Raw genomic sequence first — 27,993 nt, 5'->3', positions numbered from 1 at the left:
AAAGAGCCAACCGGGTGCTGCACATCACCTTTGAAGATACGGTAGTCGCCCAGTCAAGACCGGCGCCTCTGCGAGAATCAGGTGAGCATTACAGATATTTGTTTTCCACATTCATTGACTTACAAAGGGCTGTTGATGAAATCCCCAGATGCAAGCTATGGGGATGACTACTTTCCCTGGAGACTCCCTGCCCCTAGAAAATTGCACTCTTGTCACTTTGTTCACAGATCAGTTGTTAGATGGGGCTTAGATCATAGTACAATGACACCTATTAAAGTGGAAGAGGCACCGTCCCTTTTTAATCTGTATACAAATGGTCCAATCAAGTTTGTTCTGTCTGTTCCAACAGATGCACCCTCATTGGTATCAAACAAGATACCAATACTAATGTTTACTAATTATGCTGTACTGCATTGGGTCTTAATAAACAGCTAAACCTACTCACTTTCTTCTGTAAGGATTATGGTTTTATCATAAACCATTCCTAAATCAAAATCCATGCTATTTAGATATCACATGAATAAACAATTAAAATTACATTTGTAAATCGATGGATCCCCTATTGAACAAGTGAGGATTTACGATTATATGGGTTTAAAGTTTATGGATAAAGAAGGCAGGGTACAACAAATCGAGAAATTCAATTTGACCCTGCCGAGATATAGTGGGGCCATTGCATGGTTTGCTAGAGAACATGGCGGTGGTGCAATAAGGCTGAATCTAACAGTATATAATCAATCAGCACGTTACGTTGCACAACATGGGTCCAAATTATTGGAGCATTATAGCCCTAGGACGCTTGTGGTTACTTAAAATGGTGGTTAATTAAAATGCATTTTTTTAAAAACATCTCAACCATCCCGATCCAAGAAGAGTTAGGCCTACATTACATCAAACAGGAACTTTCCCTTAAACCATTATTAGGGGTTTGACATTCCCCGGCTATGCCTTCTCTCAGATCTCCCTCTTATACATGACTACAATGCTGTCTTCAATGCATGCAACCTCCTGTCATCATCGATAGTCTGGTTTCTGCCCCTCTTTCAGCACGGAAACCGCCTTGGTAGATCTTCAGTCCAATCTCAAAAAAATGTGGAGACAAGGAAAACTGGGATGTTGATATTGTTAGATCTATCCGCGGCTTTTGATCATTATCCACAAGCGCCTCCTTCGATGTTTATTTAATCAAGGCAATTGCTCCAAGGAGGCTGTGGACTGGGTGCAGTCCTTTCTGTCCAACCGGGAACCGAATATTCAATGGGGCTCAGCTTTTTTTCCCCGCCTCTGCCATTATGTGTGGTGTCCCCCAGGCTGCTTCGATCATGACCCTGCTTTCCATTCTTTATCTGCGATCATTCTGCACACTCTTGGAGGAACTGTGGGTATTTTTGACCAATTATGCAGATGACACTCAGCTGGTTATCGAGCTGTCTGGTGACCACTCCCAGGACTCCACAGCCCTTAATAACATCTACAATTTCATCGAGGGCTGGATGTCGGAGAATTGCCTGTGTTTCAATGGCAGTAAAACCAAGCTTCTTATCTTTGGCTCTCCCCAAGCTCATGCTAAAGTCAGCCCCTCATTTGAAAAACTTTCTTCTTCAAGACAATAAAATTGTGACCCGCAAAAAAGTAAAAACGTTAAGGGTTTACATAGAGACCTCCCTTAATTCTGCTGCCCAAGTTCACTACCTTGGCCGGAATTGTAATTATTACCTGAGGCTTCGCCGGAGCACCCTTCCTTATCTAAGTGAAAAGAACTCAGTGACCATAGCTTGTGCTACAATTCTAACCAGATTGGATTACTGTAATGACTTGCTATGTGGTAGATCTAAGTCCAACATCCAGGCCTGCCAAACCATCCAGAATGATGCGGTCTGCATGGCCCCGAATGTCACAGAAGATCGCATATTACAAAATTCAGGAGAGATCTGCACTGGCTCCCTGTTCAGGAGTGAATCAATTTCAAGAGGGGTACCTTGATGCACCACTGTCTTTAAGGCAACGCTCCTGTCTATCTTAAAGCATTGGTACCTTTGTTACACCTTTCTAGATCCTTGCGCTCGTCATCTCAGCCGCAGCTGCAGGGACCAAGATACACCCGTTCCAGGGGTCCTGGAAGATCTTTTTCAGTCACTGCATCATCTCTTTGGGAAGCTCTTCCGCCTACCATTAGATCCATGCTTAATCTGATAACTTTCCAGATAAACTTGAAAACACATCTGTTCAGGTAATATCTTTCGGAAAATGAATGATTCGCCATTCAGCGATTACAGATTTGTAAGACAATTTCTGGCCCATTCTTTGGTTGTCTGTTGTGTTTTTATTTTCACCCAGATGCCCGTGGGCTGTCGGCACATTACAAGCATATAAATAAATACATATATTGGATCCACATTTGGAGCATCCCTTCACTTGAGAAGTATAAAGATGTGTTGGATGAAGTAATTCACTAAGAAGGCAGTAATAACATACCATGGGTAAAACATGTGAAAGAGTTATACAACTATCTTGGATATCGTAATTGCTGGATATCAGCAAACCTAACTTATCCTACTATTAAAAGAACCATACTTATTGAATCCAGTTGTAAATAACTATAATATTTTTCCCATCACATCTCATTTCTTACCTATTCTATGTTCCTTTCAAAAGAGCATTGTTCCTCCAACATATAAATAATTAAATAACATGATTGACTGGAATTCTTTGACAGGTCCCTTCTTCTTCCATTAGGTGCAGACCACATAACTGCCTTAATGGAATCTGAGTTTATTAATGCAAGGATTTTCTTTTGATGCTACACTATAAACCTGACCATCTGGCCACCCCACATCTTAATCTATGTGAAGCCACAAATAAAATTTTCTTGGAATTTTAGTTTGGATTTTTTAAGAATATCCCCTCCGTAAATTAACCTACAAGGGTGGAGGCTGCCCATTAACTCAGAAGGCCTGTACACAGGGCCTTTTGTCCTGACAATTTAATATGATTCTTTTTGGATGTCAGGGATGAGCTTTCCTCCAAGGCCAAAATATCAGATGACAATCAGGCTTACATGAGCACCTTAGGTTATTGGAATTTAAAATCTGATGTTTGATTACTTAAATTCAGATTTCGAATGGATACTTTTACATTCAAGAAACTTTGAATTGAATGATGTTTCATGTTGGCTTCATATGTAATACAGCAGAACCAGTGCATTAGTGTCCCATTCATAATATTTGAAATTATCTCATCACTTGTCTTTTATCATTTTAACACAAATGCTCTGAAGTACTGGCTGTGCCCTCATCACATTCCTGACCCAGTGGGACCTGTTAGCATTTCTGATAGGCAGTCACATGATAATATAAAATGATTTAAAACCCAGAATTTGGGGTCAGTTCACATGTGAGTTCCTGGTGTATATATGAAACGGCATGCAATCTGTGGGAAGATATTTATTAATGGAGCAGATAATTATTGGTATCCCATAAGTGCACCCTTGTAATGGCAGATCATGAGAGGTGGAAATCATGAATACAAATATGCAGTGTTCTGGCTCCTCAATCACTTAAACTTGAGGCAGTCTCTCTGTCGTATTTTCACTCTACAATAAACTGTAGGCCCTACATTTGAAAGAAGCAGGGTCATTTCTCAGCATGTGTGTGCTTCAAAAAACTGTTTTGTGTTCCAGTTAAGGTGACCATGGACAGTCCTTTTAAGACCTCAGAGCATGTGGTCCGGGGCAAGGAACAAACAGGCAAGGGTTAGTCTGAAATGCATGGAGTGAGCCTCGGCTCAAAGGAAAGCAGGAGTCAAATCTTCAGGTAGAAAGCTGATCAATAGACTTCTGTTGCTCTTGCCCAGATACTGGTTGTATCTGCAAAAGCTAACAATTCCAACTGAAGCCTTTTGTATCCTTAGAGGAGCCCTTATGTGGGAGGCTCAACATTACAGCAGCCTGACAATGCTCAGATAGGGGCAGAACCTTCTACCCAGAAGAACCCCCTAGGACAATAGGGGAAGATACAGGTCTTGCTCTGATAACACATCAAGGGATGCCATGGGGCAAGAGGGGTTATAAAACAGGACTTACCCAGGTACGAGTTTCAAGGCTACAGTATCCCACTAGAATACTCAACTCTCTGAGAAGGCCAAGTCAAGGAAGTTCATCAGAGCACTTTAAACTCCCCGGAGACTATGAGTGATACGAAGGAGGCTCATTTAGGGGTTTTGATTTAGCTTAGAAGGTTAACATTGGATTCAAGGCAGTGGGTCCTCTAATAATAGGCCTACACTCAACTTGAATTATCACTCCTTCCTTACACTCCTACATTATGATCTCCCTTTTTATTGATTCCCCATCAATAGGCTTTTCTCCAACACTTCCCTACTAAAAAAAACACAATAAAGGTTCTTAAATATCCCTGCGAGCTTGGCTAGCACAAAAAGGTGGGCAAAAGGCCTTTGCCCATCCTGTGAAAGAAAAAGGTAATGCAACAAAAGAACTAAAAACACAAGATAACTCACTACTCCCCTGTTAGTATGCCACATATGCCTAAAAAGATGGAGACTAACTACACAATTTAACAGAATGCTAGAGTTGAGCACATCCTAAGCCATTCGTGGTAGGACACAGTGCAATTGCATCACAAATGTATTCAGGTAATGGGCAGAATTCACAATTACAAACAGAGAATTACGTTCAGTTTGGTTTTCTGGGTTTGGCACCAATCATATCTTTGTTTGGGAAAACTCAAGCAGATGGTGTAAACAAAACCTCTGACTGTACTCTAAGAGTCTGGGAAGTGTTCCAAATCACTCTATTTGATTATAGTAAACATAACTAAAGGATCTCGCTAATTATAACAAAACGTAATGAACTACAATGAACTACAATGATTCCGGCGATAGCCTGATATGATGGACATGGCTGTAGCACTATAAAAAGCAACTTGCAACTGGGAGAGAGGTTCAGGCAACTTACTGTCGACCTTGATTTAGACATAAACAAGCAACATGCTCCTGCTAAATTCTGATAGCGAGAAATTATCTAAGCAGCATCTTATTCCTGTTAGATGCTGAATACTGATAGTGAGGCAGGCATGGCCTATGCGAAGCAGTTTGCTAGATGCTGATAATACGATGGTTTGCTACTGATGGGAGGAGTCAGCACATTGATATAAAAATGCTGGCTTTGGGGGTAGAAGCAGGGGATGAGTTGCAGGCAGACCTGAAGGAGCTGATGAGCAGAAAGGTCAGAGCCGAGGCTAGAGGACCAGAAGCTGGTTGGCAACACAATCTATGCAGGCCCATGTGAGGGGAATGAGAAGCATTTCCTTTTTTCTTGCCTAATTTTCTGAAGCCACTAAAATGTTTTTCTGCCGAGTAAATCTCCAAGGGACTCTGGCTTCTCACATTTGAGAGTAGCTACTTCTTTTAATGAAGCTGTATGCTGTCTAGGGCACTTAGCTCACCACCAATTTGCAATTAACTATATATGACACCATGGTCAACTCCAATTGACACTGAAACCATTTAAAGCATATTTTGCTATTTTTTGCTGCTTTTTGTTATCCGTGATTCTGATACGTGGCATTTAGATACAATATTGGGGGATTTTTTTCAGATTGTGCAGACTATAGGCTTTCCAGGCATCCCGCCTCGACCACCTCTCATCTCCTCACCTTCTAAGGATAATGAGTATGAGAATGTGTTTTGCCCATCTTTAATATCACGTTGGGAAAGAGGAGAGGTATTGAGAGGGCAGTACATTCTTTGAGGATGCCTAGAGAGATCTGATGAGGTAGACAGTGACTGTTGAAGAGGCTATTAGGCTTCTGATATGATTGATTGATCATGAGTAGACATAGAGGCAAGTCATGAATACAATGATAGCTACTTGTTCATTAATAATCTTTTGCTTATGAAGTGTATTATGTGTAGTGATGATAATGGTATCAATGTTTCTTTATTAAATATTTATCATATTTAAATGATTTACACTATACAGGAGAGTGTAAGAGCATTCATTGAGTGTACATTACTGAGAATATTGTCAGAGGTTATTGAGGGGGATAGCTCAGGGGCAACGCATTCGTTTTGGAAGCAAGATGGCATGGAGCAACACAGTTTCAATCCCCGGGTCCGCGCTTAGAAACCTCTGGGTATTAAGTGCATTATAAATAACCATTACAATATAGGCATTATGTGTGGTGCATCCATTTTGAATGTACTGTGCATTGATATGTTATATATGGTGCACATCTTTAATACACAAATGGTAAATGGAAGGTTTGAGGAGTGGACCATCAATAAAATATATGTGACATTAGCAAACTACTTCTGTAAGGAGGAATGTGAATGGCTGCCCACTGTAGGGGGTTATTGCCTATTCTCTTTCCTAATGCACAGTGACGGGTATATGCTTTTCTTGATCTCGGTTGCTACCACAGCCCCAACTGGGGGAGTCTAGGACACTCCCTTGGGGGTGGAGGAAAGCCTCTGTGAGATAGACATGATAAGAATCACGTCAGTTCAAGCAGCAGATAGTGGGTGAAAATGAGAATGCTGAAGCCCATAAGGGGGGAGAAGAGTCTACAAAGCCAGCATGCAGAGCGCTGCACCTCGAGAGACTGAATGAGCAAACTCTGAGGTGGGGCAGGGTCAGGTGACAAGAATGTTAGCTGGAAGAAAATTGCAAAAAGGAAATACAAAGACAGGCAAGTGGTCGGGCAATGTGTATCAGGCAGCGAAGGGGCAAGGCAGAAATAATCCAAGAGTCAACTCAGAGTCTGGTACGAAGGATTCAGCAAGCCATCAACAACTTAAGAACACACAACACATGAGCATTGAGGAGCGCCACAGCTCTGCACTGAATAGCCTAAAATCATTCCACTCAATGATGTCACTACTTCATGGTGACTACGTGGTCTTCGGAGATGTAGCTTAGTCCTTATCTTGTTAACTAGCATTCCCGCCAGCCATATATAATGCAGCGATGGGCAAATGACGAGCTGCAGATCAGCTGGTATCTTATGCTGACATTTCCTCCTGAACAAAGACCCCAGTAGGTGTGGTGGAAAACGTTGAGGAAAACAAGCCATGGGTCAGGGAGCATGCCCATGTGTAGCAGGCTCCCAGAACAATCCCCAGGGGCATAACCTTTCCAGCTCACCAGGTAATATATCTTCCATTTCAGGATTTGGCAATCCATAATAGCATCCACCTCATATTCCTGATGATCCAATACAGGGTTTTACGAGGTTTGTGCCACCTTTAAGTGCCAAACATAAATGTCTTCAAAAGGAAAGTGTGGAAAAAGTGATGGAAATGAAATCAGAATCGTAATTGAAGCTTGTATGATATAGGGTGCCTACTGTCACCTATATATAGAGGCCAACTTAGTAAGGAAAACACTTCCAATTGGCTAGAATGTGTAGATGCAGAGAATGCAGCCAGTCCATATCCCCAGGAACATAGGAACACACATGTGATCAATGTGTCACTGCTTGACACCTTTAGACTGCATGCATACATTGCAGTTGTTCACAGACATTTCTATGAGTATCTTGAATCATGCGTACTGTATCCTCTGCACCCACAACTATGGGGAAAGTGGTAGATCCAAAATCAGCATGTAGAGATAGATGTTGCAACACGCACATAATGGGGAGGTGTCATTGAATGTATGTGTAGCATTGCTGTACACACATTCTGATGTAAGAACTAAGGTATACCAAGTGGACTGATGATGCAAATAGTAGCAATGAAGATAACTATTTTTGTCCCACCATCAGTATTATGGATACAATCTCGAAGACAGTCAGAATTCAATGAATAGCAAGGAGGCACAGCAATGCCAAAAACATGAAGCATACATTAAACCCCAATGATAAATGAAAACAGATGGAAGATCCTGTAGGCATTGGGAAAAGAGTGGAGTCAACAGCTACCCTGGTCATTGATGCTTTGGTAGGATTCTTTTTAGAAAAGCAGTGGAGCTAAATTAGCACATATCTATTAGCTCTTAACATGAACACAAAGAAGTTAGATTATTTTTCAAACATAAAAGGTTGAAATTGATTAAATTTTCAAGAGTAGATATTTTTAAAAACGAAATATGCCATCCTTGGCACAGAAAAACATTTTTTACACAAGGTTATGCAATGATTGTGCATGTAGGTGTGTTAGTACATCAATTGTGACTGTAATTACATGTACTGCTAGTGTTGCGGCAGTACGTAAAAATGGTCATATTTCGTTTTTAAAAATATCTACTCTTGAAAATGTAATACATTTCAACCTTTTATGTTTGAAAAAGAATCTAATTTCATTTAGCTCCACTGCTTCTCTAAAAAGAATCCTACCCAAGCGTCAATGACCAGGGTAGCTGTTGACTCCACTCTTTTCTCAAAACATTCGCCTTACCCTCTGGAGTCAAGCCCCCTTACAAAAAAAGAGGGTTCCTCGCCTTACCTTATACAGACCCTGTAGGCAGACGTCATTGTAGCATTAATACCAGCTGAGGGACCTAGGTAAACTTTTACATGGGACAAACTGTGAGATCTTAGTGAATCAGTCAACCTGGACTATAACAGTGGTACATGATTGGTCCATAAGCAGGCCCAATACAAACTCAAGAAATACAGTATGTCTGTTATTTTCAGGGAACCAGTAAAGGCTGTAGAAAAGCCGCATGCTAGGAAGCAGCATATTGGCATCATGGCACAAGTGCAAAGCCACACGATCTGAGGATTCATCAGGGAGATCGAGAAATCCCCTGTGGTGAAGCATTCTACCTCTGATGATCAGGAAGCAGAGAAAGATTGACAATGAACCCACTGTTTAATGTGATCAGACAATTAACCTGTTATGGAGCGAAAACAAACCACACAGTATAGATGAAAGGGTCCCAGAGTCTTGAAAGCAGGGTCAGGTTCAGACATTTGGGATTTGGTATTAATCTTAGAATGTTGATCACTTAGTGAGAAGCCACTAAAAAATCATATGTTGCAAAGAAAAGGTCCCATTGTGCTTGATGTGCATTGGAACACCTTTCAGATCCTAAAGCTAACAGGTTCTTCTGGTCTGTATGAACCATAACTTGTTACTTCTAAACAATGACAACTCTCTTCAAGTGCAGCCTTATTAGACAGAAGTTCCTGATCTGTGATTGTTTAATTTTATTGAGACATATTTTGAAAGAAAGTCCTCAGGGCAGACATGCTGTGGTCTCTGGTCATTTTCGGGAAAGGATGGATCCAACCGTGACAGATAATGCATCAGTTTTCACATTCAAGGAAGATCCAAGTTACCATACATCAAGACAGGATCTGTAGTTAAGCTTTTTTTTTATGTTGGCACTATGGGAAATCGTCCCACGCCTTGGAGAGGTATGTCAAAGAATCAGCAATGGTTGATAAAACTTGAATGAAATAACAATACAAACGGGCAAAGCATAGAACCTCTGCAGGGCCTTCAGGTTGTGTTGGACCCACATTACAAGGCTTCTGTGCTGAACCAACTGAACTCCATCTGGAACTCTATGGTTTCTACAAAACTATACTTAGTGTAAAGACTGCAAGCACATAGCTTGCTCAAAAGTGAGTGGCACAAGAGTAGATGAGAATGTCATCTACTTGAATGACCAGATACCGATCTTTCACGTCCCTAAAGGCATCCTTGATAACATTATAAAATGTTGCTGGGGCATTACAAAGCCTGAAGGGTATTATTGGTATTCAAATAGTACTTTCTTCTTATAGAACGTTGTCTTCAGCCCATATCCTGCTCTTGTTCTGGCTAAGTTGTATGCACTTCACAGGTACATTCCTGGATACAAATGATAAATGAACACTTGAGCAAGGAAGGCGGAAACAAGAAGCATGGCGTAACAGTTTACAACTTTAATGTGATTAATAGATTGATAGGCCACACAGGGCCAGTGACCCTACTTCTTGAGTACAAAGAAGAGGGGAGAAGCAGCCAGAGACTTTCAAGACCAAATACACAGTGTGTGTGAACTATCCTTGAGGTACTCTTGTAAGTGTATGTCTTCAGATTCCATCAGTGCATATATCCATGCACACAGAACCTTGGTGTGCTCTATGAAATCAACAAAGCATTCTGAAGCCGAATGGAGGGAACACGTTCTCTGTCTTTTTGCTTACTGAACACATCATTATATTCATGAAATTCAGATGGCATATGGAACATGGCAGCAACTGCTATATGATACGAATAACAGCCATGGTAGAACGGTAGGTTTTATTTGAGGTCAGTCACTAGAATACTGGGATCACTGGACATAGGGGATTCCCTGCCATCGACTTCAAAAATAATATACGCAGGATCCAGTTGGCCATAGGATTATGAAGTGACAACCAGGGAGTGGCAAGAAACAACCCCATGTTTGGGTATTAAGATGGTTGAAGACAATGCACCCCCTATGACAGCTGTTGAAGGTGAGAATGGAACTCTCTTTGCTTCTATGTCCTCAGGGTTGGTCTGTCAGAATAGTAGGCATGTTGCAGTGTCATTCTAAGAAATATTAATACAGTTTCCAGTAGCTCCTATAAAAAGGAGTGTAGTAGCATGTACAGGAGACTCCTCATCACACTGGAAGATTACTGCAGGATTGACATGGGGAGCTACAGGTTGGCGATATTGGCAAGCAACTAGGAACACTGTGAGGCTAGAAAAAAGTCAGGTGTGTCCTACAGGATTTGGCCTTGACTTTCCCTGCCCATTTAGGGGGAGAAGCAGACAGCATTCTCTAATAAACTACCTAGTCTTGCTGCATTAGAGGCATAGGCCTGAGGAAAGCCATCCTTCTCATTAAGAAGTAATTTCCTGGAGATGTCTTCAGCATCTGACCAGAGTCCTGGACTAGGACCAGGACAGTCTAGGCTTCAATTATCCCCTTATGCTGAGCACGTAATTGGTCTATTTTCAGCACTAAATCTAAGAAAGCCAGAAAGGAGGTGGGTACTGAGCAAAGCACATCTCATGGTTCATTAAGGTCTTCCATGAGACCGCAAAGGAATACAGAAGTCTTCTTAAACTCAGACCATGTGATAGAGGTAGCTTACTGGTTGAAGCATGCTGTATAATGTAATAGTTCTTTTTTGCCTTGATACAGGTTCAATATTTCTAGATCAGAGACTTCTGGGCAAAAAGGAAGTCAAAGTCATACAGGATGGGATCACTTGCTTCTAATAAATGACTCACCGGTTCTACTGCTATCCCCTTTCCCCTCACTGTCAGCTAGGATAACAAACAAGATGCAGTTAAGGCACAATCCACTATGGTTGATGTCCAACCCAGAAAATGGAGATCACATTGACTGAGGAAGGGGAGTTGCATATTAGGATCCAGCCAGAAACACTCAGGATTGCCCCGAACAGAACCAGGTCTGGCATGAGGCCTGCAGGAGTCTGTGGTTTTACTGGTTGTGGTGCCTGTGCAGCCACTGCTCTTCTAGTTCGGGTGAATTGTCAGGGAGAGGTTCCTGATTGGCCTGAAACTAATCAGAACAGGCTGTTGTGGCAGTCATATCTGTTTGTAATGTAGCCATGGCACTGACAATAGCCAATACAGGATCTGCCTCACACTGCACAAGGGACAAATGGGCAAGGACCATCGTACTGACAGGGATCAACATTCCCATGGATGAATTTGAATCATACATATTGTATGAACTGTCCGGGTTTGAGAAAGCCTTACAGGGCGCAGACACAGCACGTGCACTAGTGCTGACTAACACATTGGATAAGGCTAATACATTGGATAAGAAAGACAAAGGGACCCCCGGCCCTTCTCTAATTGAATCTTCAATATTCTGAAACAAACAATCTTGCAATACTGCAATAGATTGTATACAAGGTTGTAAATATGTTTGGTCTAGCGCAATATACCCAGAAAAAAACATTCTTTTTTGGTGTTATATAAACAGGTACTAGGTAAAAGGACCCACCCTGAAGGGGCACGCAGCAAGACCATATATGTTAGACTAATCAACAAAACATATTTAAACAGGTAGCAGGTGTGGAGTGGACTTTACCACACTCCCATAGATGACCTGCCTTCACACCCCCACTGTGACATCCTGGGAGCTTAGAGGAAAAACAAGCCTATAAAACGGTAGGGTGGAATCTCACCAATCTGGAGGCCAGGCTAAAAACAGAAAACCAAAAAAGTAGTTTAACAAAAGATCTAAAAACACAGGAGCACAACCTCCCCTCTGAAAGTCCCATTGCAATTCAAGTGTATGCCTCAGAAAAGGGGTCCTAACTATGCAATTCCCTAAGGACGTTCAGGGTGCGAGAGCATAGGGAAAGGATTCTTGCCAGAAACTGGACATAAAAACAACCAGAACGGAATCCATAGCAACGCTTCTGTAAGCCAGGTTGAGATCCCAGGTAATTTCAAGGGATTCAGGAGACAGGTCACACCGTAAGTGACACCAAGATCCATTTGAATAGTTCCCCAAAAATAAACACAATTAAGGGACATGAGTCAGGTCTTAAGAGAAGCGGTTTGGTCTCTAGGGAAAGGGATGCATGGCCAGAGAGGCAGCATGCAAGCAATACAGAGGCTAAGTGGATCTGGGGAAGCCTGAGGGGAAAGTCTGTTCAAGCTTCGAGTTGCAGCAAGAAGTATGAAGTCCACACAAGTGACTGAGGGGCCAAACAAGGGTATGGGAAGCAGTCATGCCGAATGAAGAAGAGTGCCATACCTTATTGGTAAATTAAGAGAGGGCTGCTTTCTGAGAATTATTCTCACCTCTCAAAAAATGTGTCTTTTTCAATTAAGCATTCTCTTAGAAAAGAAAATTGTAGGTGAAATAGTATTACAAATTCACAGAAGAACAATATTTTTTAAAAATAAGTCAGTCTCCAAAAATAGTAATTTTATTTAGTCATGTTTTACGAATTTTCTAAAAAATGAAAATAATGTACTCAGGGAACAAAAATCAGTTTTATATTTGTTGAAACATATGTTGTGGGGATTTTAAACCTGAAAGTAAAGAAAGATGTGTTCACAAAGAGAAGAACGATTCTTTTTGATTGAATGAAGGGCTTAAATGCTTTTCTTTAAAAGTGAATAACATATGTCTTTTTTGTACCTTTTGTTAAAAGACACATCCATGAAAAGACTCAAACAGGAGGCTAAACTAGAAGGAAGCACTGGAATATTTCAAGGTGGCTGTGTGGTAGGACAAGGTGCCATAGGAAACAGGACAGTCATCATCTTAGTCATTATCAATATCTCAGTAACATTACATCATTGTGTTATCTAAGATTGTGTAAAAGGTTTGAATACACAGAAAGAAATCTGTGACAAGCATAATATTTGCCTTTGCAAAATTGCTTTTTTCATTTACACCTATGGAGATATTGCAGAAATAAAATTGTGCCAAAGGGTTTTACACACAATGTGTTCTAGACATGATGAAAGAGTTGATTCCCAATTCACTGTGATTTAAAACAGAACGAAAACTTAAATTGGGATTTTTTTTACAGGAAACTATAACGAAATGTCAAATCATTTTCAGGAAAATGTTAAATTGCTGATTGTGTTTTTAACCAAATATTATAGGAATATGATTCATTATCTACCTCTTTTTCAACATGCCACTCCTACATTTCTTGCAGATAGCCTCATTTGTTTTATAACATTTTTCCACAGGTTTCGGTAATTATCATAGTTTTTCAAATAATTTCACAAAATTTGAGAAAGCATATTTGCCCTGTTATGAACACACCCACTGGAGCTAGTGGCAATGGTAAACATTGCCCTGGTGCAAACATACATTGAAAGGACTTTGAAAGGTTGCAAAGGTTTTGTAATACAGGCCATCATGTTATTATGATAGAATATTCTGCTCTAGTGGCATGTCAACCACTAACAATGCAGGTGTGGTATAACGTAAAGACACACCACTATATGAATCAGGATATTATGGTGTTTACTCACCTGGTGTGCTGTAGCATTTGTTGGTATCAGGCAACTGGATACATTGTCCCAAGAAAGTCTGGTCCACCCCACACCGGTAAGTGATAGAACCTGAATAGGAGTAAATAGACCACACATAAGGTGGGGTGAATGGCCCCAGGATACCATAAATCAACGGATTTAAGATTGAACAGTGCACAATTTATAAACTTTAAAACATCTAAATTATGCTAAGAGAATAATAATAATCATTACACACGTTTGCGCAGTACCCTCATTGAGCAGTATCAAAATATATATTTTTTTATTTTATTCCATTTCTTTTTTTAAAGTTAATTTTCTAGATAGTTGCCAATCAATAGTTCATTAATAAATCTAAATAACAGGAATTTTGCACATTGAATACACATTCCATAACAACTATCGTATATGCTCCATTCAAAGAGCTCTCACTGTTTACAATATTATTTGCCTGATCACAGTCAAAATTGCTTCCATTAGTTTACAACCACATCACATTTTAGTGTTATTCATTCTAGCCCTATCCGACTTGTGTTTTGACCCTAACAGTCCTGTTCAAGGCATTGACTATTCACTTTAGTTCATCTTAAATCACGTTAACTAAAAGATACTTCCTGATACCAAGACCATTGTCCTTCCATCTGTCATACATTAAGCAGTTAATACCTCATTTTCTAATAATGTCTTTAGTTGTCATTCTCGGTTTCTGTTTCATTTCATAATTGTTTTCTCAGTATCAACATTAGGGGGTTAATTTCAATCCCAGTGTGTTCAGTATTGGTGGCATTCCTCTTGGCACTCAAATTTACACTTGAAGTAGGAATACTTTACTTCACATATAGCAAAGTGTGTGGTCATATGATCAAACTATGTTTGGTGGATATTAGTTCCCACTTAATTAAAACATTGGTCAGTAAAAATAAATAACTGTTAAAATTAGATTCATTTATGTTCATCTATATGGCCAGTATTTATTATGTGGTCTAATTGAACTAAATGCACTTTTCGTGACAGAATGATCACACATTTCGTTTTGCTTAGCCAAGTGGGAAGATGTGGTTCATCAATCAAGCGATGTCCCACATTTCCAAAAATGTCCTTTGTTTATTAGAGAGTTTGAAATCTAAATACACTAATTGAATGGTAATTAATTGTCTTATTGAGTTTGACATAATTTGGTCAAACTCTGATTAAATGTTAATCAAATTCTTCATTTGTTTTTGTTGTGTATTTCTCCACTCTATTATATGATACACGAGCGGTTTAGATGTTCTATTTGCAACAAAGGTTGCAGAATGGTGTTATTGTAGTGATCGATGATCTTCGCAGGAAGACACGGTACATTGAATAGGCAGCATTGGTAATTTAATACACATGTTGCTGCAAGAAGTGGAAGAACAACATACATTTGAAATGTTCTGATACATTGAGTCTTTTTCAGCCAACTAAGACTGATTTGCTTAAAACACACTTAAGTAGTAACTTAAAATGTTTTTATTAAAATAAATAGCAAGGCAGAATGTAACAATTAAGGACTAATATTAAAATCAGATAATTTATGTAATATTACAGGCCTACAGACAGCCTACGAAATGGAAGTTGAATGTGGTTTAATACCATTTGGATGTGAAGAATACACTTGCTGTTAAGTGATTTTCTAAAGAGTATTTTTAGAGTTACAAAATATGTAAACGCAATCTGGTCTAACGCTGTATGTATTGTGAGATTAGTACATAGGGAAAAATATTGGTGAAAAAATAACTAAAGTACAATGTGTTCCCTACAGCGTCTTACAAAAGTGTTATCAGACTGTTAGTATGTACACTTGGAAAGTTATGAAAATAAGCTCAATTTATATATTTAAAAAGAATAAAAATCACTTGTTTATATTTGTTTTGTTGGAATTATTGAATTCTGAGTCTTGTACATGTCTTAGAAACTAGGGAATTGGGGTACGACAGATGTGGTGCCTTGATGGATATCCCAATATACTTTTCTTAATGGAATTGAACAAGGCATGTAGGCTCTTTAAGAATGATGTAGACATGTTAAGATGATGGTGTTAAAAGTGTTTATCCTTCCGTATATTAATGCTTTTCACACTTAGTAATTTATTGTTTAGGTACAGCACCTTACTTTTCCGCATACCCCTTCCTTTATTTGTTGTGTTAACAAAATTAGTTGTTCAAACTTTTTTTATAGTGATCTAAAAAAATAAATATGTGTAAGTTATATATTTAATAAAAAATAAAATATATATTTGTTTGATAAAGCATATAAATAACGTTGAGTGTAGACATGAATACTATTTTAAGTCTTCATTTAACTTATAGTTAGAGTGCTCAGTAGTGCACCTTTTTTTAAATAGCATCCCCAAAAAGTTAATTGGGTTTGTCAAATATAAATCAGGCAGCACACATATTAATTCTGGATTTCAGACATTCAAATTAGCAGTGTTTGTGGACTACAACTTAATTACTTTACATAACCTGCACATCTTCCATCCGGCCCATATAACAGAGATGGTTCAGGCCAAATATGAAGACAAGTGGGATTCTGCATTCCTCACCCTTTGGAAGCACGTGATTGAAAGGAGGTCCCTTTTTAGATGGATGACAAAAGATATTGGTTCATGCCTGTAAAATACCGGAACCGCCTTGGCGGAAAGGGGAATTACCGCCCCATTCCAAGGTTGGCGAGGCGGTAATTCCCCCTTCCACCATTGCCCTTCCCCATTCCCATTTTTGCCCCATATGGCATAATGGGAATGGGGAAGGCGCTAATTATGGTACTGCAAATTGTGGTACCGTAATTAGCTCCCTGGGTCCCTTTGCGGGTTGGTTTTTAATGCCTGCAAAAAGCAGGCGTTAAATCCCCCAACCCACAAAGCGACCTTGTAGTAAGGCGGTAAGGATTTACCGGTACCGGTATTTTACTGGTACCGGTAAATCCTTACCGCTATCCGTGTAATGAGGCCCATTGTGTATTTAAGAAATCTTGTATTTACGTTGTATGAAGATCAATATTAGGGTAATTATCCTCAAATGATGCTTGTGGAAGAAAATTGGTGTTTAGATGCATGGCATATTCAATCCATATGCTGGTTGGGCCGGCTAGCCACTGTCAAAATTAATTAGATGTTTCATACATATTTTAGCTTGATCAATGGGAATACAAGGACATTCTTTGATAGTTCTTTTAAGTCCAGTCTCTAGGTGCATGTTTTGGATAGAAGCCCAGGAACATGTTGCAAGAAATATTGCTTTCTCAGAAGGGTGGGATTGATTCTATTGATACCAGGTATTATAAAACACTAGCAAGCTGCACAATTGAAGGGTGTGGCTTAATGGAGGAGGTTTGCCACCACAAAGTAATTGTGTTGTGTGTAAAAACCCATCTGTAGCATTCTGCCGAGTGGCATTCTCTGGAAACTTACAGAGACCTGCTTTTCTTTGTATCTCTTTGCTCACCAAAACTATGATGGATATGTTGAATAGAGATGGTATTATGTAGAGAATGTGTTCATACCAATCTCATTTAATACATGAAACGGGTAACCTGGAGTGCATGTGGGTGGATGTATAGTCATTGGTGATACATTCCTGAAAATAGTAAAGATTTTGGAAAAGCATTAACTGGATGGTATAAGAGAAATACCAGTGTTTCCTTGTAATGCTTAGGATGATACCGTCTTCTGTGAGGTAGGCGGCCACAAGGCCCCTGACACAATTTGAGAGGTCCCTACATGGCCTAACTGATGCCAAGTATCTAATTACAGGCACCTTGTTGTGTAATGCATTTCATGGGGGTTGGAGGATAGGTGCCAGGTGGTATGGGTGAAAGAGGTTTTTGTGACACTGGATAAGAAACATGGCACATTTCCTGGTTTAGTATCAACAACTCCATCTGCAATGTCCAGGTCGAAGAAATATTGGTAAAATAATATACTTCAAATCTCAGGGCTTTGTTACTTTAAAAACATATAGGCAAACCTTGCATGCATGCCTTTATTCAGAGATGTAAACACTTGGTAAATTAGTTGTATCTGGTTATGAGGTGCCTGGTTCATAACATAATTATTTTTTCTGACTGCACTATCTAGTGGATTATTTGTGCATGTATGCATTCACTAAGCCAGAAAAAAACGATATAATAGTTGATCAGTGTTAGGTAATAATTGGTGCAGACACACTGTGTGATACGGATCAGGTTTGAATGAAAGCCCGAGATGGAAATGTTCGAGGAAGAAAAGACTGAAGATTATTTTTCCAAAATAACCTTTGGTCTTTTCTCCCCTGAACATTTCGGACTTAACACCTGCCCCCAGCCACACCCCCACCCGCACCCCCACCCCTCTACTTACCTTGCTGCAGACTCACTGTGTCCCTGCAAAGCCTGTTCCCTTTCACTTCCATGATCGGGAACCGGCGCTGCAGGGTCTTTTCTTTTTTCTTTTTTTTGATTTTTTGTTGGGACCAGCTGCGGGGGACACCCCCACAACACCCACTCACAATATATCGAGCAAGGGTACGAGGGACACCCCTGTAGCCCTGCCCCCAAATCCTAGATTTGGTCAAATTGACCCTGATTCATGGAACTGTGCAAAGTGTATTTTTGCAGTCCAAAGCCATTTGTGCTGTACCAAATGAAGTTTGCACTGACTTTGCTCTGCAAAAATACACATTGCACAGTTACATGAATCAGGGTTTGTGTCAGTAGTGCAAAGTCACTTTTCAGGAGTGCAAAGTCACTTTTCAGGAGTGCAAAACATTCCTTGAATCGGGCCCTAGGAGTACACCTTGAAGCACAGAGCTGCACAGATGGTCTTAATTCTCTTATCAGACAGTTCCTCTCCCCTAGCAACTGTCTCACTCTCGCACAAGCACAGATCCTCTCAAAACTCGATGATTGTAATATCTTACTGATGGGCACCTAGTCTGCGAATCTGTCCAAACTACAACTGGTCCAAAATAAAAATAAAGCTTTAGGCTATGCCCTTTCATCTCAAACACTCTAATCATATCTCAGACACCAGACACAATGCACATTGGCTCCCTATTAAAGCGCGTATGGAATTCAAAACCCTGCCCATTACTCACCAGTGTGTATACAACGAGGCCCCACTGTACCTCAATAGTTGCATCTCCCAAACTGCCCACGTGTCGGTACTAAGATAAAGCTCAAGCATCTCATTGGCTACTCCCAAGTATAAGACTAAAAAAGCAGGGAAGTCAGTTTATGCATTATGGCTCCTGCTCTCTAGAACTTCCTGCCACCTGGTTGTTTGACAAATATGAATATGCTCCTATTATGTATTCTGCTCACTGCATTCTTAACCATGTATCCCATGCACTCTTACCTATGTACCTTACTAACGCTGTGATACACTCGGGTCTGGGCATTTCAAAAATGTAATAAACACATAAATAAACTCAGATCACAGCAATGAGCCATTTAACCCGCTGAGCAATCTTACCAGCAATTAGGTAGTCTTGAGGGAGGGACTGGCCTCACAGGAAGAGTCCCCACACTAGAGAGTGGAAGTGATCTGTGGGAGTGCTTGTGAACTGTAAAGGCTGGCTGAGTCTTGTGGGAGGTGCCAAGAACTTTCAAGGGTGGCTTCAACCTGAGAGACAGCCTGTGAACCCGTGGCAGAGACCTGTGCAGGAGCCTGAGAACTTTTGTCAAGTGGTATTTGTGATTGTGACAATGTATGTATGTGATGAATAATGTAGTTCATTGTGCAGTGGGAAGGAAAGAGGTAGTCCTGGGGGAGGGACTGGCCTTGTAGGAAGATTCCCAACACCACTCGCGAGTGGAAGTGGTCTGTCGTAGAACCCAAGAACTTCAAAGGGTTCCTTCAACCTGAGAGACAGTCCATGAACCCATGGAGGAGACCTCTGGAAGCGCCTGAGAGCATTTGACTAATGGTGCTTGTGATTGTGACAATATATACATGTATTTATGTACGTACGTAAATAACTATGCACATATGTATGTATGTATCTATGTATCTATAAGATTAATAAAGCACAAACCTAGAGGTGTAGCAACAGAGCATTGTACAAAGGAGACACATCCAGGTGTTACAAGTGGGATGCGTGCAGGGTGTAAGAGAGGTGGTAAGTAGATGAATTCAAAAACATGACTTGCACAATAGCCAAGGGCATGTCTGTCTAAGCCATCAACTGGTCAGGAGCCCTCAGCAGTGATCAAAGTGAGTGGGTGCAGTACATACTTCTGCCACTTTTATTTTTTCCTCTTAACAGTTTTTGTCAGGGCTCAAGTCGAGGGGACACGTGGGGTGACGGAGTCCACACACTTTTTTCAGAGGGTGTCCTCAGCCCCCCCAGCTAAAATGAGAATCATTGAATGTCCTCTTTGAATTTATGCATTAAAGACATCCACGGGGATCGAACCACAGTCATCAGGTTTGTAGACTGGACACTTCAACACTGCACTATATAACCTGATAAAAAATAACAAACAACTAAAAGTGAAATGTCTCATTTTGGTACTGCAAGTCCCAGGGTAAAGATTTGTATTGGTTCTTGGAGTTTAAAACATGCACACCTTTTAACTTTTTCAAAAACGCTATTACAAGAAAATATCCTCTCTTGGTGGTGTGTGTGTGTGTGTGTTGATTTTATGAAAGGCAAATGCCATTTGTCCTGTGCAATCTGGGTGGTTATGCATAAGCCAATTTAATGAAATGTGCATATTTGACCTTGATATGCTAATTTCTGGCCACGTCACATCCCATTGCATTTGTTGATGAGTCCCGCCACTTTAATTTTTAGGATTTGACCCCTGGTTCTTGTCATCTATGCCTGGTTAGGGAGATGGTGCCCTGGGATTTCACACGCTTTGCATTGCAGTTTTGCAAGTTGGATGGCGATTTGTGAATCATCAGAATATAGCTGAAATCACTCGAACTCCCTATCAGAAGGAGGGGGAAAGGAAGCCTTGTTCCACTGAAGCATTGCAGATAGCAGAGATGGCGGGCACCAGGATGGTAAGAAGGTTCTTCAGAGGCATCCTTTTAGGAAATGCTGTTATTTCTGATGTTGGCAATATTGTTCGTGAAGAACTGTGTTACATATTCCGCTAGCTTTGGAGCGTGTGACTTTAAAGAGCTTATCTCAGGGCACTGGACTGTTCCTTTATGATTTTAAAGAGTTCAGATTTATGTTATTGAGTTTGGGCATCCTCACGTGGGGGGGGGGTAGTTTTTTTCATTTCAGATGTTTTCTGTAACCTCTGGCATGGAATGTACAGGCGGTTTTATTGTTAGACGTGTTCATTGTCTGTCAAAGTTTCAGCAGACCTCTTCAGTTCATTATTACACCAATTGTTGTAGATTTTACAGTTTTCTTTTACTTTTTCTTGGTACCTGATTATCTGGAGAATTCACACATATTTGGGTGGAAGGCTTCCAACCAGTGATCCTGTGTTGGATGCAAATAATGTAGTGGGAAGAATTGCAAGCTTCGGTAAAGTCTCCACTGGAAATATTGCTCAATGGCCTGTATGTGGTATTAGAGGTCTTTGCAGCAGCCTTTCCGGAGGCTGGTTTGAGGTACTGAGCAAGTATACCTACCTAGGGTCAGGAAGTGGTTAGCCCAGGATTGCTCAGATGCTATTAAGCTGATCATCTGTGCAGCTCTGGTCAGGGTTGAATCCAGGGTGTTGCCTCTCATACAAGTAGATGAATGCACCAGTTGACTAAAGCCCAGGTGACTCATGTGGCATCTGCATTCTGCAGCGATGCTGTTAGGAGGGGTGGCAGCGTGCTTGCTGAAGCCTCCTGACATGATGATTCTGTCTGTCGCTGTGGTGGCTGTTTCCCTGAGATCTAGCATGTTGCCTGGGACCGTGTATTATGTTAAGGATTTCAATCAGGCAATACACCTGGTTCTCAGCCTAACAGGCAATGCACAAATGAAATACTTATATATTGTGTCTATAGATTCAATATTCTGAATGATATACCACTCATATCACACCCCTTCTCAAAATACCCCCAGGTCACAATGGACCAGGAATCAGGCTGATTGGTAAAGGTAATATTTATTTATTTATTTATTTAAAATTCAAATCAAACATAGGTTTTAATATATGGGGCAGTAATCACCAATGTGGTGACAATACAAATCAGAAAGTAGATAAGGCAATTGAATTCACTTATAGCAACACAGAATATAAAACACAAAGAAAATAACAATTTTGACTGGTTTGAACAGATAGCTGAAAGGTTATATTTCCCTGTGCACATTTCTCAACTCACAAATAAGCAATCCTGCACAGATGTAAGTAAGCAGCAGGTATTCAGGAATATAGAACAGTGTATAGGGTTTGAATACAATCTTCCCTCCCCAAACAAGAGAGAAAAACGTTTTGGAAATTTTACACTTTTTAAAATGACATTCGAAAACGGATGTGTGAAACAATGAAAAGTGTGCAAACAGTCCTTAAATTGATATAAATCTCTATGGGAGCAACACTAAAAAGATCCTAACAAACATAAGCTATAATATGAGTAACAGTACACACTTTGAATCGGAATGGAGGTTTATAAATACTTTGAATTGGAAATCACATGTGTAAAACTTTGCAAAAATGCAAATTCCTGCCTAATTTTCACTGAACGGTTTTCAAGAAAAATGGGTAAAATACACAGTTTCTGGATGTGGTTTGGGTTGGGATGTAGCTAAAGGTCTTAGGTTTAAGTCAGAGTTGAAATTAAGTATCTAGCTATAACATTGCGGAAGTTATGCAAGTTTGAATTTTAGAAAAATAGAACAGAGAAAAACAGAAAATCGGTTTTAAAATGACTGGTTGATTTTACTTAAACTACATTAATGGCTAAGAAAAGGAGAATGTCACCCACGAATCTCCACAGTTACACACGGCCGCTTGTAACCCTTCAAATGGTGTATACCCTGTTCTTTATGGGAATTACTTTAGTTACTCCAAATCACTAATGACTTATGTTCAAGAAAAACAAATGAGAAAATCTGTGCTAACACTAAGAATTACAGACAGAGTTCCAAGAATTGTTCTGACAATATTATGGTTCTTAAGTTAACGATGGGATAGGTTATAGGTTGGGATAGGACAAGGCAATATATGCTATGGTTCTGATTCCTATTGATACTTACAGTCCACTTTAATTAAAATTGGACCATCAAGGGCTCTGGTCATCACGGATCGGGTCTACAGCCAGCAGGGCACTTCTGGCGGGATAGGTCAGCTGGGCGGTTCTGGTCAACTGGACAGGCTTCTCAGGCTGGATTGGATTGGCCCTTCTGGTTGCTGGACACTGTAGATCAGTGGGATGGCGAGTTTCAGCAGGCAAGCATGAATGGTAGCAAACCAGTCTGGATCAGAATTATTTCCCTTAAGTTGTGGGATGGTATCAGGATTTGGGCCTAGCTGAAGAAGAGTTCAGCAATACTGAGGCCTTGGCTTGGTAAAGAAATTTGGAATCAGGAACAAGATGGAGAATTCAGGAACAGAGCGCCACACGGAAATCAGGATGGAGTCAGGAATCAGTGCGTCCTTGTGTGTTGTGAGGTTCCCTTATTTATCCTTCCAAATGACATCACTAAGTTTCTGGTAGGGGTAGACTTACAACCCACACCCACAAGGCTATGATTGGTCAAAGACACAGTTTCTGCCTGGCTTTTTGCTGGTTGGATGGCAAAAAGGGTTGTCATATTTTATGATGTGACCTTGGAACCTACCACAGTTATTTGGACCAAAATGTAACTTTCCCACAAATACATATTTATATAATTATGACCTCTAATAAAATCAGACACATACATTACATATTTTGTGGGTTACGTTTACATCCAACTTCCAAGTCGGTGGGACCTGGCTTTGTCTTTCTGTGGAATTTTGTAAATTTTAATCATAAAGTTTTGGCCTAACAATTCCTAATTCGGTACATATATGTGCAATCATCCCTAGAACATGGGCACACAATATTAGATTTGCAGCATTAATAGTTTCTGCGCAATTAGTCTTTTTGCATAACTTTTGTTCCTTATGCTGTAAGAACACCTACCAAGTCTTCAAATGTCTATCATAAATTCAGATTTCAATGAATGTACTTTTCATTCCTTTACTTATTTTTGCTGCCAAGTTAAATGTAATGAAGTTCTGTGGCAAAATAAGCAATTTAACCCCAAAATCACAGATCATTTTTTATTTCTTACTTCCCAAGTGTGAGCAAATGACCAGTCCTTTGAAGTTCAATGAGAAGCCTCTCCCAGCATCCTGCCCCTCCTCTGGAAGGATGAGTGTCCCAGCCTGAGGCAAAGACGAATATCTAATGAGGTCCTTTGTTGTGAGTATGCAAGGCCTCCCAGCAGCAATTAGGCTTTCCTGACAGCTGTGAAGTGTCAACCTTTCCCAGGGTGAAGACTGTTAAGGCAACATTTTCTTTTTTAAATAGTTAATTAACTCCAAACTGGGTCGCTTTAAGTTTTACCTACATCTTTCATTTAAACATATAAAATTAACACCGTTTATAGGTGGATCTTTACATTAGCAATCTTTTCACATTTCATAAAAAAATAGGCCTTTCAACAAAAACATGCTTTCAAAACAGGCAATTTTGCACTTTCTTCATGGAAAAACACATTAAACTGAGTTCTTTTAAATCCGATTTTTCTATGCAGCACATACACATTTGATTCAGCGCCAGTTCTTCTCTTGAGTGCTGGGATTGTTTGCAGTCTGGATTCATGTATCCTGCCTTTGTTTAAAGTTTCTGTCTGCGCAGCTGAGTTTGTTACATGTTGCAATTTTAGCTGCATTTTTCCCATGGAACTGATAACAAATGTTCCTGGGCTGCTTTTTCCTTAGATATTTTTCATAAAGCTGTCAGTCAGTGAGGCCCTGTTCCTCTGAGCCACACTGGATGATCCAGGCATTTCAGTACCCTTTTAATCTCAATGATTCAAGGGACATAAATGGATCTAGCGCCACAAACAACACTTTTGAAGGTTGCAAAGCTAACATTTTAAAAGGCATTTTCGGTTTTCAGCACAATTCTGCTGCTTTGCTCTATGTTGAATGAGGCAGAACCCACTGTCATGCTCCTGAATTGAGAACTCTGTTTTTCACCCCCCCGACCTCCTTGACTGTGTGTGGCAAGGTGTGCAGCTTTTTGTGGTTGTGACCCAAATGCAGTTTTGCAGATTTTGGCGCGCACAGGAGTCAGTGCATCCATTTTGGGCTGTTTCTTTCAACATTTGTAAAGTGATGGAGTGGGGCACATTGGAATGGTCAAAATATTCCACAATTATGAGCAATGGATGATTATGCAATGAGGATGTTGAGGGACATGTTGAGGTTCTGACTGATGCCTCACTGAGTGTATTTGCATGTCAAGTAAGATAAAGTCCCCCCCCTCCGCCCCTCTTATTAATTTCATTTCTAAAACAATATTTTATAGTGCAGACAAATCATAGTATTCAAAAGGGTTGGTGAACTGGCATCAAAGAAACTCCCTGGAACAGTACATGAATAACACATAGCCATGTGTCTGCTTTGTACACAATTTAACAATGATGAGGATGATCTGAATAAGGATATGTGATTTTTTAGGAAATTGTAATAAAAGTTTGTAAGAAACTACAAATTACAAATAAATAAAATTAAAAAAAAACAATTTAACAATTCAACATTTCATCCTTGTTTATAAATATAGAATATAAATGCAGCCCTCAGCAGATTAGAAAATTACTTATATTCTCTAAAGCATTAGTACTGTCATTTCTGAGACATCATGTTCTGTATCACTAAATGTCCCATTCAACTGTAGAAAAACAAAATGCCACTTAGTACTCACTGATGACTTAGATTTCAGACAGAAATCCAGAATAGTCTGCTCAGGAAGATAGGCAGATTTACTTATTGGTCTTTTGTGCAACATTTACACATATTGCTAGCAAGTTCTATCACTATTTTGGCCCCAGTTTATCTCCAATACACACCATACACGCCTGTGCCAAGCCCTCTTCCTCAATTCAATGCTAGGTGGCTCCTTGTCCAACAGCAGAGGACAAACCATCCACACCTGAATGCGCTGACCCGGCCACAAAAGCACTGCAAAGAGGCAGAGAATGTGACATAGGGATCCTTTCAAACACACCGCATTCCAACATCCATGGCACATGGAGAAGAGCCTGCACCGATCTACCCTTAAAAGATTGTAGACCAGGGTTCAATCCTCATGAAATCCTCATCCACATTGTGACCCACTCAATCAAACTAGGCCAAGGTTTCGCTCTGCTCCACCCATCGATGTTATTTAAAATATATTCAGTAAACTGCACATTGAACACCTGGGAGATTAAATTATTTATTATGTATTGTTTTAATTTACCCCCTGGTGTTTTTTGGGGAGGGTGATTTTTTTGAGCTATTCATGATTTTAGTGCACAAGATGCTGTTAATGCATTCAATATTTATCATGACTTATTTACTGTTTGTTTTTAATTTTCGGCTATTTTCACAGTATACAATGTTATTAACGCATTTAACATTTCTTGTCTTTATGAGATGCAATAGACTTTCACTACTGCATTTCTTTTTTGCCATTATAGATCTGCCGTAAAATGCATGGGTCATATAGGCTTGTACTACACACAATATAAGCATCCTGAGGTTGTGAAGGTAGGGGCAAATACATACTATTGTCTGCATGAGCAATATGTGCTTCTCAATGAATACCCTGTACACCTCACTACTGTTATTTAAAATCACTATTAAGCTGAAGCTGCCATCCAATTCCTCTCCAGCCCTCCCGCATCCATTCATACCTGAAAGAGTGCTGAGTGGAAAGCTGTGAGCACATCTAACCCCCATTCACTACATATGCAGTATTATTCAGGCCATCCATCAAGGGTAATTTACTCTGTCCCACAACCAAAGCTCCAGGTTCATTTTCTTTGTGCATCGTAACTTTGAATGTCTCTGAGCTGATGTTTTTTCACATAGACTCCTTTTGAGAGCAGAAGATTTATTTTATCAGCACTGGATGTTTGTTTTGTGAATATTCCAGCGAGATATCACTATGTATGTTCCCTTACATCACTTAAGTCTTTACCTGGGCTAATAATGATGCCACAAATAGTTTGAACGTATGGTCCTTTGTGGTTAACATGTCATGCAGTGGATGGGATGCAGAGTAACTCTTACAGCAAATAATCAAACCAACTCAGGAAGATGGCAAAGTCCAGTTTACTATTTTATTATCAACTGTCTAAAACAGGGAGTTACAACAGACATCAACGGACGTCGCAGAGCATTTCTCAAAGCATTTAATAAAAAAGCATACTTTTATAGCAGAAATATTTCATAAGTGACATCATACTATGTGGTAAATAGGAAAAACCTATGAGGATTTGTGATATGCTCAAGGGGAACGTCTAAGTATACTTTCTATATGGGGTTGGTTTGTGATTGTGTATCTATGATCAGGTGGACAACTCATACCCTCCCCTAGTGCAAGTCATCTTCAACAATTATTAGATACACGGTACATCATTGGCTCTCAAACTATAAGGCCCTTTGTTTGTCTACAATTGGTTGGCACACTCGTGCCCTGTCTGTAACATTTGGCTCTCTAGCAGCACATACTCTCATACCCAGGTGCCAGGAGGTGGATATGACCCTACCGCCCCATCCAATTAGCCCAACATCTCTCATCACTCATGCATTCTGCCATGGCGATTGTCTTTGAACTTGGCCTTGGAAAGTATCATCGTATCTGGGAATATAAGGGAGTGAGAGCACATTCTTATCATAGTTCAAGAGATGAACGCCCAACGCTATTTTCATCCTCTGCTCATGTGAAAGGAAACCGTACTTCGGCCTGGTTTGCAGCATTTAATTGTGTTAGATGAATAAAACTTGGCACTCATGGCGTTCTTTCTTGCACCTTGATAGAGGTGTTTCCGCTTCTCACGTTTGCTGCCTTCAAGAATAGATAACCGGCCTTGGCTTGCTCCA

General features: G+C 40.1%; 1 protein-coding gene across 2 annotated transcripts in view; it reads right to left on the bottom strand.

The window, feature by feature from the left end:
• Positions 1 to 27,993, bottom strand: part of PKHD1 (PKHD1 ciliary IPT domain containing fibrocystin/polyductin) — a 4,356,595-nt gene that overhangs the window by 3,734,309 nt on the left and 594,293 nt on the right. For both annotated transcript variants that reach the window (XM_069605754.1, XM_069605755.1), the window contains exon 17: positions 13,966 to 14,055. In XM_069605754.1, coding sequence (XP_069461855.1) covers positions 13,966 to 14,055 — 90 coding nt within the window. The remainder of the gene's footprint in view (positions 1 to 13,965; positions 14,056 to 27,993) is intronic.

This window comes from Ambystoma mexicanum, chromosome 4p (assembly GCF_040938575.1).
Source record: "Ambystoma mexicanum isolate Mex_15411 chromosome 4p, UKY_AmexF1_1, whole genome shotgun sequence".
NCBI classification, from domain to species: domain Eukaryota; kingdom Metazoa; phylum Chordata; class Amphibia; order Caudata; family Ambystomatidae; genus Ambystoma; species Ambystoma mexicanum.
This window is presented reverse-complemented; position numbering and strand designations above follow the sequence as displayed.